The sequence below is a fragment of the Cebidichthys violaceus genome, unplaced genomic scaffold (assembly GCF_023349555.1).
Source record: "Cebidichthys violaceus isolate CVI_PGR_0920_01 unplaced genomic scaffold, fCebVio1.0.p SCAF_53, whole genome shotgun sequence".
NCBI lineage: Eukaryota > Metazoa > Chordata > Actinopteri > Perciformes > Stichaeidae > Cebidichthys > Cebidichthys violaceus.
Window position 1 is genome coordinate 791,239 of NW_027176739.1, and position 16,131 is coordinate 807,369.

Consider the following 16,131-nt stretch of genomic DNA (forward strand, 5'->3'; position numbering starts at 1 on the left):
TTGACTGTAATTATCTTGTTGACAAAAGAAAAACATGACTTTCTATTGTTCTGTTATAATTTGTAACCAAACCTATTCAAAAACGCTGTTCTAGCACAGTTTATGTAGTCAATAATTAATGAGTTACTTCATTATTTGTTTTTCAGTAGAATAAAATCATGAATGGTTGTCTTCTGCTTTCTTCTTTATTGTTTTATTTGATTGCAGTAAGAAAGGTATGATAACACGATCCCACCCCACTGTTTTGTGGGTTTAAAATGAAATACTTCAGCGATGTTAATGTGTGTATGTTTGGATCTCTCTCTCTTCTATACACAAGGAGGGCCCCCAAAGAAAATCTTGCCATGGGCCCTATGTTCTGTAGAGCCGGCCCTCAGTGTTATAATGGTATGGATGCCCTCTGAGCGAGGCTGTTTCTGTCCTGTGGTTCTTTTGAGCCACATATACATAAACATACTACATTTACAAGCGATCACACAGTTAGATCCATGTCATAAAGTCTACGTTGAGACCTGAGCCTAGGCTGGGACGACTGAGAGTTTCAGTCGACAACATAGACGGCTGATGAGGACAGGTCTGATGGTCTGATCTCTTATGCCATAAATGAGAGAACTCAGACATCTGGGAGAGATGAAAATACACACATAAAAAACATTCTGGATTCGCACAAATATTATCCTTGTTACATTTCTCGAAAGAGCTATGATGATGGGGTTGTAAATAGTCGAGGAGAGACTGAGGCCCAGCTGCACCAGATGCAGCAGCAGTGTTTTACGAGCCTTTTGGGCTGAAGCTTTGTCTGTGGAGGCTGACCTGGCTGCTATCATCACACCAACGTAGGTGGAAATAACTACCACACTAGCTGATACAAACAGAAAATAAGTGTAGCCTTTATCATAAAGACCAGACATTTGGCCGAGAAGTATGTTTACTTTGGCACAAAAATGTGTCATCTGCAGGCTCTCCAGGTCTTCAAATGGAAAATCTAACAGTAGAATAACTCGTGTGAGGATATTTAGTGAACTGAAGGCCCAAACCGCAATGATAGCCACTGCTGTGTTTCTCATGGTGATGATGGTAGTGTGCCTCAGTGGGTAGCACACAGCCACATATCTCTCCAGAGACATCACCACCAGTGTGAGAGGGGAGATTGCAGTTGTGAGATCAGCGAGCATGGCAAGAACCCCACATAATGGATATGTCAGTGTTATTCTACAGGCAGCCAGTAGGTAGAGTAACTGACTCACTGCCATCTGCATAGTGTCTGCAAAAAGAAGGTTAAACAGGAGGATGTAACGGGAGGTCTCACAAAACACCAGTTTACTCCTCAAGGTGAACAACATGATGATGTTAATGAAGAGAAACACACAGCATGGTAATGTAGTCAGAGTGGAAAACAACACAACCTCCAGTAACCCCTGATACTGCAGACCAGCAGTGATGTTGGTCTGAGATTGAGTTGCATAAGACATTTCAGAGAAGCAATCAAGACATTAACCGAGAGATTACACAATAAACTTATTTTTCTATTCCTGCAAAAACGAAGATCCGACATCAGCAGACAAGCTTATTGAGTTCACATGAAACATCTAAAAATCCCCCTCTGCAGACAGCCAGCAGGTTAGCGTCTTGTGATGTGGGCAGAGCTGATCTGCCAGGTATGCTTACCCTCACATTCTGTATATGCACTCTGTCCTCACACCCATTTCACGTGACACCAACACATGGCCGCATGGTTCAGGAGTAGGTAGTCTCTCTTCCATTTTTTTCCAATACCTTGGTCATGTGACGTCTTCCATACTGGACATGAGAATAGAGGAGCATCTGTTTTACCTTGTATTAGGTATAGCTGTCTTTCTTAATATCACATCATAGAAAGATTTCCACTGTCATTTCCATGTAGATTCAGTCTGTCCTGACAGTCAGCAACAAAAACTACAGGAAGTGATTTTCAAATTTGATTCAATTGCATACAGCTTAGACCTCCCCAATCATGCAATCACATAGTTACTCTAGAGCTAATAGAAAATTGCATTCTCTCTACTGACCAGGAGGAGGCAAACAGAATGACTCTACTTCTCTCTTGATTTATTCCCTCAGTAAACATTGTAAACATGAGTTTATGGTCTCAATCTCTAGTTTACAGTCTTCTTCAACACAGCATGATGTTCATTTAGTACATTATGGTCCATTTAGAGTCAAACAGACCATAAAGCAGGGGATGCTTTAGAGGCGGGGCTACACGCTGATTGACAGGTCTCTACCAGAGACGTATACGTCGTCTCTACGTCACTCCTCCTCAGTCCAGATATGGTCACTTCCTGTTCACTGGTTGCAAAAAACAACATGGTGGCGGCCGTAATCCAAGATGGCGACGACAATATCGCCGAACTCAAGGCTTCATAACAGCCGTCCACAAATCAAGCATCAGTATTGTCCTAAAGAGGCATCATTAACAGCCCTTTGTGTGGTTTGTCCTACCTTTTGGAAACAACAGTTTGCTGCACTAAATATTCTTTTTAGTATTATGTTGAAAACCAAAGCATGGAGCTTTTTCCCTTTCTTTATTCAAGAGCGTGGGCTTTTGATTTGAGAGCATGACTTGATTTAACTTCACATTTTGTCAAGCTTGATCTCAAAACCCTGTCCTCACACTCAAATATCCCCTGCTTGCGCTTGGATTTGCACTGCTTCTGCTCAAACTGTTTGCAGTCAGATATATTATTGCTTGCACATATTTCCTGCACTCCATCTTCAGTCCTTCGCCTCACACTTGAGCTGCTTCTTCATGCTCCTTAAACATCTGCTTTCAGATTTGTCCGCTGCGAATGGATTTCACCTCTGCTCACAGATGTTTTTGTACCACAACCCTCTCAAAATTGCCCAACCAATAGAATGACAGGTGTCGTGTTGACTAATGAAATGATCCCTGTCTGAGCGTGAAATCAGTAAGTCGTGCTCTCAAATTGAATGACCACGCTCTTGAATAAAGATAAGAAAAAAGCTTCATACTAAAGTAAGTGAAAATATAAGTGAAGAGTCTGCATTACCCAGTGGAAGCCAGACTAAAGTTAGTATTTTATTGTCATATACATAGGCACATATACAAAATTTGACTTCTGCATTTTACCCATCCCTAGCTACTGGTGGACAAACAGGGTTTCATGGGTATCATTACACTGAATAAGTTGTGATTATGTTTATCAATTCTGGTTCTTCGCAAATCCCGGTACCTTATCATATTGGTTAGGTAGATGAGAAGATTGAGAAGAAGCTGCCTAAAACCTAAATTTGTCATAAATAACATGCATTGTACCTCAAAAAGCACAAGTTAAATTTTGACTGTTTTACACTAAATTATTTGAGATGGACCAGATTGTATTGCAGACACACTCCACCACCATCCTAAAGTGGCTCAGAGTCTCGCTGCTTCAAGACCTGTGTTGGCACCACAATGCATGAAATCCAGGAACCTTCTATACTGTTTCTGGTGCTACGAAGACTTTCACCATTCCTTCTCCAAAGTCCAACCACCAGGCTCCTGAACCCCAGTATTGCATTCCCAGAAGACACCACTGTGTTCCACGAGTGAGCATATACAATACAACTTATTTTACGCCTCACACTGTGAAGGAAACTCATATCAGATGCTTGTATCAGTGATCTCATTCGTTCTGGCACCACCAAAGCTCATGACGATAAGTGAGGATTGGAACTTAAAACTAATGCTAAATCCAGAGTTTTGCCTTCACGCTCGGCTTCCTCTTTACCCCGATGGTCCAGTACAACGCCTGCATTAAACCGTCCCTCAATCTCATGCTCCATTTTACCAAGATACCTGAACTCTATCTCCCAACCCGAATGGCACAATCCACCATTTTCCAGAGTACCATGGCCTCAGACTTAGAGGTGCCACTTCTCATCCACATTGCTCAATTTAGCAAGACCATGAAGGAACTAGCTAATGTTAGCCAGCACAAGATGCTATGCAGTACCCAATTCACAACAGGCCTTATCTATAAATCATGAGAAGAACTCATTTGTGCGTAAATGAACATTCTTGAGCATTTTTACTGCCATAACATTCAGGTTCCCTCATGTGGCTCAAAGGTGTACTGCAGATATAAATGTTAAGAGACTATGGAATAAATGCACATTTAGTTTGCAACCTTAAAGAAATCTACAGCAACCCAACTATGGGTCCTGACACAGTCTTTGGGAAAGACTGCTTTACATTACTGTGTAAAGTGTATCTAACTGTACACTATGCTGGCAAACGTTAATTTGCAAGATGTTAATTTGTTGCAGCCAAAGACTAAGAAAACACCTATATTTTTCTAAAGTTCTAATATCTTGTGAAGTGCAGCTTTAAATGTGTAAGCACAGTTTTGAACCAACAAGTTTTGATGTCAGACATTGGAGATTAAAGTCCTGTTTTTCTCTATTTACTTTGGACTTTTCTTTTTTCAACTTAGTTAAACTTTGCCATACTTTGTCTCCACAGAGGTACATGTCATCCTGTCTCCATGAAGATTCCTGATAAACTCCTTCGGGAATCATTAATCATGCCAATATTTACTGAAAACATTAATGAGTAAAAGTTTGAATATTTAATGTGTCTTAATGAGTTATCAGGAGACTAGGTCAGATGGGAGGAGATCTCTCTGTGACTCCTCAGTGTTTTCAACAGCTGAAAGATAATGTTGCCACAACAATTACACTCAACATTTAGCAAAATACACCTGAAAAGTAAGAAAACTTCACAACCCATAACCAACAGGGACTCTAAACTTGGCAGTTGTTGGCAGAAGTCAAATGAACTACTGACACCTTAATTCTTTTGGGCAAAAAATACTTATTTCAATACACAGATGTCACCTGTATATATTCAGAATCCGAATCATTCTTATTTTCCATTTTTCTATCGTGTGCACATACAGGGAATTTGACTTTTTTTCATCTCTCTCAATGTACTTACACAGAAATAGAAACTATCAGCTGTGGACAGGGACAATGAAGCAGGACAGATAAAGGTCAAGGATAGAACTGTTATGTACACAAAAATAGGCGTTTACATAAATATGATATACAGTGCCCTCCAGAATTATTGGCACCCTTTAGTAAAAATCAGCAAAACGAGATGCAAAAAAATGTCTTTATTGTTTATCTTCATCATCTTTCATTCAAAATATTCACAAAAATCTAACCTTTAACTGAAGTAACATAATTGAAAGAAATATTACATTTTTATCATGAAACAAATATTTTTCTCAAAAATATATGTGCCACAATTATTGGCACCCCTTCATTCAATATTTGGTGCAGCCTCCCTTTACCAAGATAACAGCTGTGAGTCTTCTCCTATTTTGCGTGATGAGGTTGGTGAACACATGGCTCTGGATCTGAGACATTCCTCCATGCAGAATCTCTCCAGATCCTTCAGATTCAGAGGTCGACGCTTGTGGACTCTCCTCTTCAGCTCATCCCACAGATCTTCTCTGGGGTTTAGGTCGGGGGACTGTGATGGCCATGGCAAAACCTTTATTCTGTGGTCGGTGAACCATTTTTGTGTAGGTTTTGAGGTGTGCTTCGGATCATTGTCCTGCTGGAAGGTCCAACCACGGCCCATTTCAAGCTTCCTGGCAGAGGCTGTTAGGTTTTCATTTAGTATCTGCTGATGTTTGATGGAGTCCATGATACCATGTATCCTATCAAGATGTCCAGGGCCTCTGGAAGAAAAACAGCCCCACAACATCAAAGATCCACCACCATACTTCACAGTGGGTATGAGGTGCTTCTCTGTATGGCTATCTTTCTGTCTACACCAAACCCACCTTTGATGTTTGTTGCCAAAAAGCTCTATTTTGGTCTCATCTGACCGTATAACCCGGTCCCATTGAAAGTCCCAGTAACGTTTGGCAAACTGTAGGCGCTTTAGCTTGTTGTTGATTGACAGCAGAGGCTTTTTTCTGGCAAACTGGGTCCATATAGATGGACTGGATGATTATGTACAATATGTACATATATATGTACAACATATGTACATAAGTATTGCAGTTAATAGGGCAGAAATCAATGTTTAGGTAGTAATCATTGTGACGTTACTGTCTGTGACACTATGTGCGTGACGTAAAACCATCATACATCACATACATGAAATTACTGTGTAAACAATCGGATGTACAGTTGTGGTCAAAAGTTTACATACACTTGTAAAGAACATAATGTCATGGCTCTCTTGAGTTTCCAGTTATTTCTACAACTCTGATTTTTCTCTGATAGAGTGATTGGAACAGATACTTCTTTGTCACAAAAAACATTCATGAAGTTTGGTTCTTTCATGACTTTATTATGGGTTAACAGAAAAAGTGATCAAATCTGCTGGGTCAAAAATATACATACAGCAGTGCTAATATTTGGTTACATGTCCCTTGGCCATTTTCACTTCAATTAGGCGCTTTTGGTAGCCATCCACAAGCTTCTGGCAAGCTTCTCGTTGAATCTTTGACCACTCCTCTTGACAATATTGGTGCAGTTCAGTTAAATTTGATGCCTTTCTGACATGGACTTGTTTCTTCAGCATTGTCCACATGTTCTCAATGGGATTTAAGTCAGGACTTTGGGAAGGCCATTCTAAAACCCTAATTCTAGCCTGATTTAGCCATTCCATTACCACTTTTGATGTGTGTTTGGGGTCATTGTCCTGTTGGAACACCCAACTGCGCCCAAGACCCAACTTTCGGGCTGATGATTTTAGGTTATCTTGAAGAATTTGAAGGTAATCCTCCTTCTTCATTATCCCATTTACTCTCTGTAAAGCACCAGTTCCATTGGCAGCAAAACAGCCCCACAGCATACTACTACCACCACCGCGCTTGACGGTAGGCATGGTGTTCTTGGGGTTAAAGGCCTCACCTTTTCTCCTCCAAACATATTGCTGGGCATTGTGGCCAAACAGCTCGATTTTTGTTTCGTCTGACCACAGAACTTTCCTCCAGAAGGTCTTATCTTTGTCCACGTGATCAGCAGCAAACTTCAGTCGAGCCTTAAGGTGCCGCTTTTGGAGCAAGGGCTTCCTTCTTGCACGGCAGCCTCTCAGTCCATGGAGATGCAAAACACGCTTGACTGTGGACACTGACACCTGTGTTCCAGCAGCTTCTAATTCTTGGCAGATCTGCTTTTTGGTGGTTCTCGGTTGACTCTTCACCCTCCTGACCAATTTTCTCTCAGCAGCAGGTGATAGCTTGCGTTTTCTTCCTGATCGTGGCAGTGACAAAACAGTGCCATGCACTTTATACTTACAAACAATTGTTTGCACTGTTGCTCTTGGGACCTGCAGCTGCTTTGAAATGGCTCCAAGTGACTTTCCTGACTTGTTCAAGTCAATGATACGCTTTTTCAGATCCATGCTGAGCTCCTTTGACTTTCCCATTGTAGCGTTTGTGGGCGTTTGTATCCAATGAGCCCTATTTAAATGGCCTCAGAGAAGTCACCAGCTGTAGTCACTCATAATCACTCACAAGAAGTTAAGAGGCCATGCTATGAAGCTCATTTCATTGACACAACTTTCTAAGTCACCAAAATTGCTAATTCATGTTGCTGTATGTATATTTTTGACCCAGCAGATTTTGTCACTTTTTCTGTTAACCCATAATAAAGTCATGAAAGAACCAAACTTCATGAATGTTTTTTGTGACAAAGAAGTATCTGTTCCAATCACTCTATCAGAGAAAAATCAGAGTTGTAGAAATAACTGGAAACTCAAGAGAGCCATGACATTATGTTCTTTACAAGTGTATGTAAACTTTTGACCACAACTGTATGAGAATGATGGGCCGGTCACCGGTCACGACACTGGGGTTATGACTCTATTAGCCGTGTTATTATCTGTCACTGGATGGGCTTAACACTAACTTTGTGTCCAAGGAGCACATGTGCTCGTAAGATGGAAATCAAGGAGCACAAAAAAAACTGTGGGGGGCCTTATCGTCACACAAAAGCAGAATAAACCTCTTCCTGTTTGTCTTGTGTAGAAAAATGAAAAACCAACATCATTTAACATCAGATGCCCGTTGAGTCACATCATCCAAGTAAGAAAGCAGAGCTGGTCTGCAGGGTTTACCTGCCCTCAAACGTTGTATATCAGCTTTGTCCTGCCCTAAACCACGTGACACCATCACGTCATTAAGGTGAACAGCTGAACAATAGGTCATGAATATCTCTCCTATTGTTTCCCAACACCCATCTGGTCGCGTCTTCCTCAGTTTAAACGTATCTATGCAAAAGTAGGTCAACTTTATTTCTATAGTGCCTCTGAGTATCGCAGTTACAAGCAGAAAATGTGAACTTGAGTTACTTACTTCTTTAGACGTGACTTGACCAAATCAAAAAAGACTTGCAACTTGACTTGTGACTTTCATTTGAGCCTTTTGACTCGAAAATAATTGATACCTTCCCCCAAACCCAAAGCGTGCCACGTATCAATACATTTCCTGAACCAACTAACATTAAAAGAAAGTCAACACTTCCTCAGATCCATTTTGTTTGAACCAATCTGACAGCATCAAATCCAGTTGCTGAAGAGAACCATGAAGACCTAACTACGTTACTGAGCGCCAGTTCAATCAGGAGAGACAAGTGAATGATTAGTAGTTAACATCTATTATGACAGATGATGTGTTAACGAGCTACACAGAAATTCTTTGGCGCTTGAAGGAGATTTGTGATCGAGTTGTGATCGCCCTGAGCAGCAACAATATAAATCCCCCCGAGGAGTCCAGACACTGGTGGTGGTGGCTGGAGGTTCTGGTGGAGTTGGCTGCAGATGCTGATGGAGTGCTGAATCTGCGAAGATGGATGGTGCTGGGGAAAGAAGGATCGAAGCATCTGGCGTTAAACTGGATCCCGGCAACCAGACCTCTAACATACTGAGGCTTGAAGCGACGCACGTCCATGCAGTGACAAATAAATGCACAAACAGCACTGATTGTTACCGGCTTTAGTGGTAAGTTCAGGGAAATGCAGAATAAGGCGAAAGTTTTTCAAGCAAAATCATAACATTTCAAAGTGGACGCTGCTAGGCCTTTTCTCATGTAGAACCTTGTGGTTTCTAGGTAAGACTGCAATGATGGCTGATTTAATAGAGTATTAGTGCTTCTAGAGGAGGAACGGCTGTTGGAGATGGGTTAGCTTCTGGGCACAGACTCTTGAAAACCTGAAATTTAAAACGGGATAAGGCATCAGCGAATAGTGTTATTATTACGAAGTTTTGAGTGACGGATAGCCATGAAATGCATCTCATGAAAGGCATGATGTCGAGGCTGGATGAGTGGCCTTTTGTTGATAATCCCTACGACTGCTTGGTTGTCGCACTGCACCGCGATGCGTTTGCGTCTCCAAAACTTCCCCCATATGTAACAAGCTACTGCGATAGGATAGATTTCGAACAGTGCGGAGGATGAATCGAGCTTGGGGAATGAATGAGGCCTGCTGCTGGCGAACCATTGGCCTTGGAAGTACCCGCCGAAACCCACAGAGGGCGCGGCATCCGTGAAAAACTTTAGAAAGTCGGAGGAATGAACCACGTCATTATAAAAGAATGTTACCCCGTTCCAACGCCTTAGCAACCGTGACCAGACACACAGATCGGAGCGGCACCCTTCGTTCAGTGTAATGACGTCGTGCAAATTTGGCACGGATGAAGCCCTGGGAGCCCTCGTGTTTGCTCCTGGTTCCTGGTTTGTGACTTTGCCTTTTTTCTACAGTTTTTGGATTTTTGGCCCGCTCCCTGTTGGAGTTGTTTTCTGTTCCTGTGTTTGATGGCTTGGAGCCCAGTAAAGTTACCTTGTTTTCCACTTCACCTCGTCTCTTGTGTCTGTGTCTGCGCCTGAGTCTCTGATCTGCCCCTAAAACGTAACAGACTTTGGTGGTGCGTCAGATGAAGGCGTACAAGAGTCTAAAGGCTGACAACTATTTCATGAGCTTTTGGGTCCACGACCTCGGAACCAAAGTAGCATTGAACTACTGCCGTCTTGTTTTTTCCTAGGTAGCTAGCATCGCTAAAAACAAATCTCCCGGTAGATAATCAGCTTTCTCTCGCATAAAAACAATGACAAAAACAAAGACAAAAAAGACAGACCATGGTGGTGATATCGGCGGAAACAAAGCCAGCCATTGCTGCGATATTATCCCGTATTTGCGTTAGGTCATTCACCTCATTCCCGCCGCCCGGAAAGTTTTACATATACTCGCATCCAGTCATGTCTTTGCATTGACTTTGTATGTAATCTCGTTGAAGGAAAAATGTGTTTTGCATAATTTGGTGTGAACACAGCATTATAATTACTCAATAGAATTTGAAAGGAACAGTTTGTAGCGTTTAGGGGGATTTATTGTCAAAAATGGAATATAATATTCATAATTATGTTTTCATTAGTGTAATGAGCAGCTCAATAGTTAAAGAATAATAAAAAAACAAGACATTAAAACAAATATGTAATTAAAAAATAGAGGAATAGAATAGGAATATAGATAAGAAATAATTATGAGAATTAATGTATTTATAACAACTAAAACACAGCCACAAATCTTTGCTCCACGTGGTTTATAACTGGACTTTTAACAATATTCACTTTGTCTGTAGGCTACAGCACAGCACAGTAGGAAATAACAACAATAAACACTTGTTTCATTGTATATAATCGGCTACTCAGCATGAAACATGACAGTAATGCAATTCTATAAAAATCTCTTTCCATTTATTGACTGTAATTATCTTGTTGACAAAAGAAAAACATGACTTTCTATTGTTCCGTTATAATTTGTAACCAAACCTATTCAAAAACGCTGTTCTAGCACAGTTTATGTAGTCAATAATTAATGAGTTACTTCATTATTTGTTTTTCAGTAGAATAAAATCATGAATGGTTGTCTTCTGCTTTCTTCTTTATTGTTTTATTTGATTGCAGTAAGAAAGGTATGATAACACGATCCCACCCCACTGTTTTGTGGGTTTAAAATGAAATACTTCAGCGATGTTAATGTGTGTATGTTTGGATCTCTCTCTCTTCTATACACAAGGAGGGCCCCCAAAGAAAATCTTGCCATGGGCCCTATGTTCTGTAGAGCCGGCCCTCAGTGTTATAATGGTATGGATGCCCTCTGAGCGAGGCTGTTTCTGTCCTGTGGTTCTTTTGAGCCACATATACATAAACATACTACATTTACAAGCGATCACACAGTTAGATCCATGTCATAAAGTCTACGTTGAGACCTGAGCCTAGGCTGGGACGACTGAGAGTTTCAGTCGACAACATAGACGGCTGATGAGGACAGGTCTGATGGTCTGATCTCTTATGCCATAAATGAGAGAACTCAGACATCTGGGAGAGATGAAAATACACACATAAAAAACATTCTGGATTCGCACAAATATTATCCTTGTTACATTTCTCGAAAGAGCTATGATGATGGGGTTGTAAATAGTCGAGGAGAGACTGAGGCCCAGCTGCACCAGATGCAGCAGCAGTGTTTTACGAGCCTTTTGGGCTGAAGCTTTGTCTGTGGAGGTTGACCTGGCTGCTATCATCACACCAACGTAGGTGGAAATAACTACCACACTAGCTGATACAAACAGAAAATAAGTGTAGCCTTTATCATAAAGACCAGACATTTGGCCGAGAAGTATGTTTACTTTGGCACAAAAATGTGTCATCTGCAGGCTCTCCAGGTCTTCAAATGGAAAATCTAACAGTAGAATAACTCGTGTGAGGATATTTAGTGAACTGAAGGCCCAAACCGCAATGATAGCCACTGCTGTGTTTCTCATGGTGATGATGGTAGTGTGCCTCAGTGGGTAGCACACAGCCACATATCTCTCCAGAGACATCACCACCAGTGTGAGAGGGGAGATTGCAGTTGTGAGATCAGCGAGCATGGCAAGAACCCCACATAATGGATATGTCAGTGTTATTCTACAGGCAGCCAGTAGGTAGAGTAACTGACTCACTGCCATCTGCATAGTGTCTGCAAAAAGAAGGTTAAACAGGAGGATGTAACGGGAGGTCTCACAAAACACCAGTTTACTCCTCAAGGTGAACAACATGATGATGTTAATGAAGAGAAACACACAGCATGGTAATGTAGTCAGAGTGGAAAACAACACAACCTCCAGTAACCCCTGATACTGCAGACCAGCAGTGATGTTGGTCTGAGATTGAGTTGCATAAGACATTTCAGAGAAGCAATCAAGACATTAACCGAGAGATTACACAATAAACTTATTTTTCTATTCCTGCAAAAACGAAGATCCGACATCAGCAGACAAGCTTATTGAGTTCACATGAAACATCTAAAAATCCCCCTCTGCAGACAGCCAGCAGGTTAGCGTCTTGTGATGTGGGCAGAGCTGATCTGCCAGGTATGCTTACCCTCACATTCTGTATATGCACTCTGTCCTCACACCCATTTCACGTGACACCAACACATGGCCGCATGGTTCAGGAGTAGGTAGTCTCTCTTCCATTTTTTTCCAATACCTTGGTCATGTGACGTCTTCCATACTGGACATGAGAATAGAGGAGCATCTGTTTTACCTTGTATTAGGTATAGCTGTCTTTCTTAATATCACATCATAGAAAGATTTCCACTGTCATTTCCATGTAGATTCAGTCTGTCCTGACAGTCAGCAACAAAAACTACAGGAAGTGATTTTCAAATTTGATTCAATTGCATACAGCTTAGACCTCCCCAATCATGCAATCACATAGTTACTCTAGAGCTAATAGAAAATTGCATTCTCTCTACTGACCAGGAGGAGGCAAACAGAATGACTCTACTTCTCTCTTGATTTATTCCCTCAGTAAACATTGTAAACATGAGTTTATGGTCTCAATCTCTAGTTTACAGTCTTCTTCAACACAGCATGATGTTCATTTAGTACATTATGGTCCATTTAGAGTCAAACAGACCATAAAGCAGGGGATGCTTTAGAGGCGGGGCTACACGCTGATTGACAGGTCTCTACCAGAGACGTATACGTCGTCTCTACGTCACTCCTCCTCAGTCCAGATATGGTCACTTCCTGTTCACTGGTTGCAAAAAACAACATGGTGGCGGCCGTAATCCAAGATGGCGACGACAATATCGCCGAACTCAAGGCTTCATAACAGCCGTCCACAAATCAAGCATCAGTATTGTCCTAAAGAGGCATCATTAACAGCCTTTTGTGTGGTTTGTCCTACCTTTTGGAAACAACAGTTTGCTGCACTAAATATTCTTTTTAGTATTATGTTGAAAACCAAAGCATGGAGCTTTTTCCCTTTCTTTATTCAAGAGCGTGGGCTTTTGATTTGAGAGCATGACTTGATTTAACTTCACATTTTGTCAAGCTTGATCTCAAAACCCTGTCCTCACACTCAAATATCCCCTGCTTGCGCTTGGATTTGCACTGCTTCTGCTCAAACTGTTTGCAGTCAGATATATTATTGCTTGCACATATTTCCTGCACTCCATCTTCAGTCCTTCGCCTCACACTTGAGCTGCTTCTTCATGCTCCTTAAACATCTGCTTTCAGATTTGTCCGCTGCGAATGGATTTCACCTCTGCTCACAGATGTTTTTGTACCACAACCCTCTCAAAATTGCCCAACCAATAGAATGACAGGTGTCGTGTTGACTAATGAAATGATCCCTGTCTGAGCGTGAAATCAGTAAGTCGTGCTCTCAAATTGAATGACCACGCTCTTGAATAAAGATAAGAAAAAAGCTTCATACTAAAGTAAGTGAAAATATAAGTGAAGAGTCTGCATTACCCAGTGGAAGCCAGACTAAAGTTAGTATTTTATTGTCATATACATAGGCACATATACAAAATTTGACTTCTGCATTTTACCCATCCCTAGCTACTGGTGGACAAACAGGGTTTCATGGGTATCATTACACTGAATAAGTTGTGATTATGTTTATCAATTCTGGTTCTTCGCAAATCCCGGTACCTTATCATATTGGTTAGGTAGATGAGAAGATTGAGAAGAAGCTGCCTAAAACCTAAATTTGTCATAAATAACATGCATTGTACCTCAAAAAGCACAAGTTAAATTTTGACTGTTTTACACTAAATTATTTGAGATGGACCAGATTGTATTGCAGACACACTCCACCACCATCCTAAAGTGGCTCAGAGTCTCGCTGCTTCAAGACCTGTGTTGGCACCACAATGCATGAAATCCAGGAACCTTCTATACTGTTTCTGGTGCTACGAAGACTTTCACCATTCCTTCTCCAAAGTCCAACCACCAGGCTCCTGAACCCCAGTATTGCATTCCCAGAAGACACCACTGTGTTCCACGAGTGAGCATATACAATACAACTTATTTTACGCCTCACACTGTGAAGGAAACTCATATCAGATGCTTGTATCAGTGATCTCATTCGTTCTGGCACCACCAAAGCTCATGACGATAAGTGAGGATTGGAACTTAAAACTAATGCTAAATCCAGAGTTTTGCCTTCACGCTCGGCTTCCTCTTTACCCCGATGGTCCAGTACAACGCCTGCATTAAACCGTCCCTCAATCTCATGCTCCATTTTACCAAGATACCTGAACTCTATCTCCCAACCCGAATGGCACAATCCACCATTTTCCAGAGTACCATGGCCTCAGACTTAGAGGTGCCACTTCTCATCCACATTGCTCAATTTAGCAAGACCATGAAGGAACTAGCTAATGTTAGCCAGCACAAGATGCTATGCAGTACCCAATTCACAACAGGCCTTATCTATAAATCATGAGAAGAACTCATTTGTGCGTAAATGAACATTCTTGAGCATTTTTACTGCCATAACATTCAGGTTCCCTCATGTGGCTCAAAGGTGTACTGCAGATATAAATGTTAAGAGACTATGGAATAAATGCACATTTAGTTTGCAACCTTAAAGAAATCTACAGCAACCCAACTATGGGTCCTGACACAGTCTTTGGGAAAGACTGCTTTACATTACTGTGTAAAGTGTATCTAACTGTACACTATGCTGGCAAACGTTAATTTGCAAGATGTTAATTTGTTGCAGCCAAAGACTAAGAAAACACCTATATTTTTCTAAAGTTCTAATATCTTGTGAAGTGCAGCTTTAAATGTGTAAGCACAGTTTTGAACCAACAAGTTTTGATGTCAGACATTGGAGATTAAAGTCCTGTTTTTCTCTATTTACTTTGGACTTTTCTTTTTTCAACTTAGTTAAACTTTGCCATACTTTGTCTCCACAGAGGTACATGTCATCCTGTCTCCATGAAGATTCCTGATAAACTCCTTCGGGAATCATTAATCATGCCAATATTTACTGAAAACATTAATGAGTAAAAGTTTGAATATTTAATGTGTCTTAATGAGTTATCAGGAGACTAGGTCAGATGGGAGGAGATCTCTCTGTGACTCCTCAGTGTTTTCAACAGCTGAAAGATAATGTTGCCACAACAATTACACTCAACATTTAGCAAAATACACCTGAAAAGTAAGAAAACTTCACAACCCATAACAAACAGGGACTCTAAACTTGGCAGTTGTTGGCAGAAGTCAAATGAACTACTGACACCTTAATTCTTTTGGGCAAAAAATACTTATTTCAATACACAGATGTCACCTGTATATATTCAGAATCCGAATCATTCTTATTTTCCATTTTTCTATCGTGTGCACATACAGGGAATTTGACTTTTTTTCATCTCTCTCAATGTACTTACACAGAAATAGAAACTATCAGCTGTGGACAGGGACAATGAAGCAGGACAGATAAAGGTCAAGGATAGGACTGTTATGTACACAAAAATACGTGTTTACATAAATATGATATAAATATATATAAAAAGTACTCACCGCCAACAATCAAATCAGAAATAAAACATCTACATACAAGTCAAGTGTTCTATAAGTTGTAAACAATACAAATAGTGCAAATAAATAAATACTGGATCCATATAGACGGACTGGATGATTATGTACAATATGTACATATATATGTACAACATATGTACATATGTATTGCAGTTAATAGGGCAGAAATCAATGTTTAGGTAGTAATCATTGTGACGTTACTGTCTGTGACACTATGTGCGTGACGTAAAACCATCATACAT

The 16,131-nt window shown here is 40.8% G+C and overlaps 2 protein-coding genes across 2 annotated transcripts; both read right to left on the reverse strand.

Moving 5' to 3' along the window:
• Positions 1 to 518: 518 nt before the first annotated feature.
• LOC137888352 (odorant receptor 131-2-like) lies at positions 519 to 1,472 on the reverse strand. Its single transcript, XM_068731736.1, has one exon. It carries the CDS (start codon positions 1,470 to 1,472, stop codon positions 519 to 521), a length of 954 nt encoding a protein of 317 aa, XP_068587837.1.
• Positions 1,473 to 11,278: 9,806 nt separating this feature from the next.
• Positions 11,279 to 12,232, reverse strand: LOC137888350 (odorant receptor 131-2-like). Its single transcript, XM_068731733.1, has one exon. It carries the CDS (start codon positions 12,230 to 12,232, stop codon positions 11,279 to 11,281), a length of 954 nt encoding a protein of 317 aa, XP_068587834.1.
• Positions 12,233 to 16,131: the final 3,899 nt, after the last annotated feature.

What these genes read in the sequence shown, in the direction of transcription:
- LOC137888352 (XM_068731736.1), bottom strand. Translation starts at nt 1,472, where the DNA reads ATGTCTTATGCAACTCAATCTCAGACCAACATCACTGCTGGTCTGCAG.
- LOC137888350 (XM_068731733.1), bottom strand. Translation starts at nt 12,232, where the DNA reads ATGTCTTATGCAACTCAATCTCAGACCAACATCACTGCTGGTCTGCAG.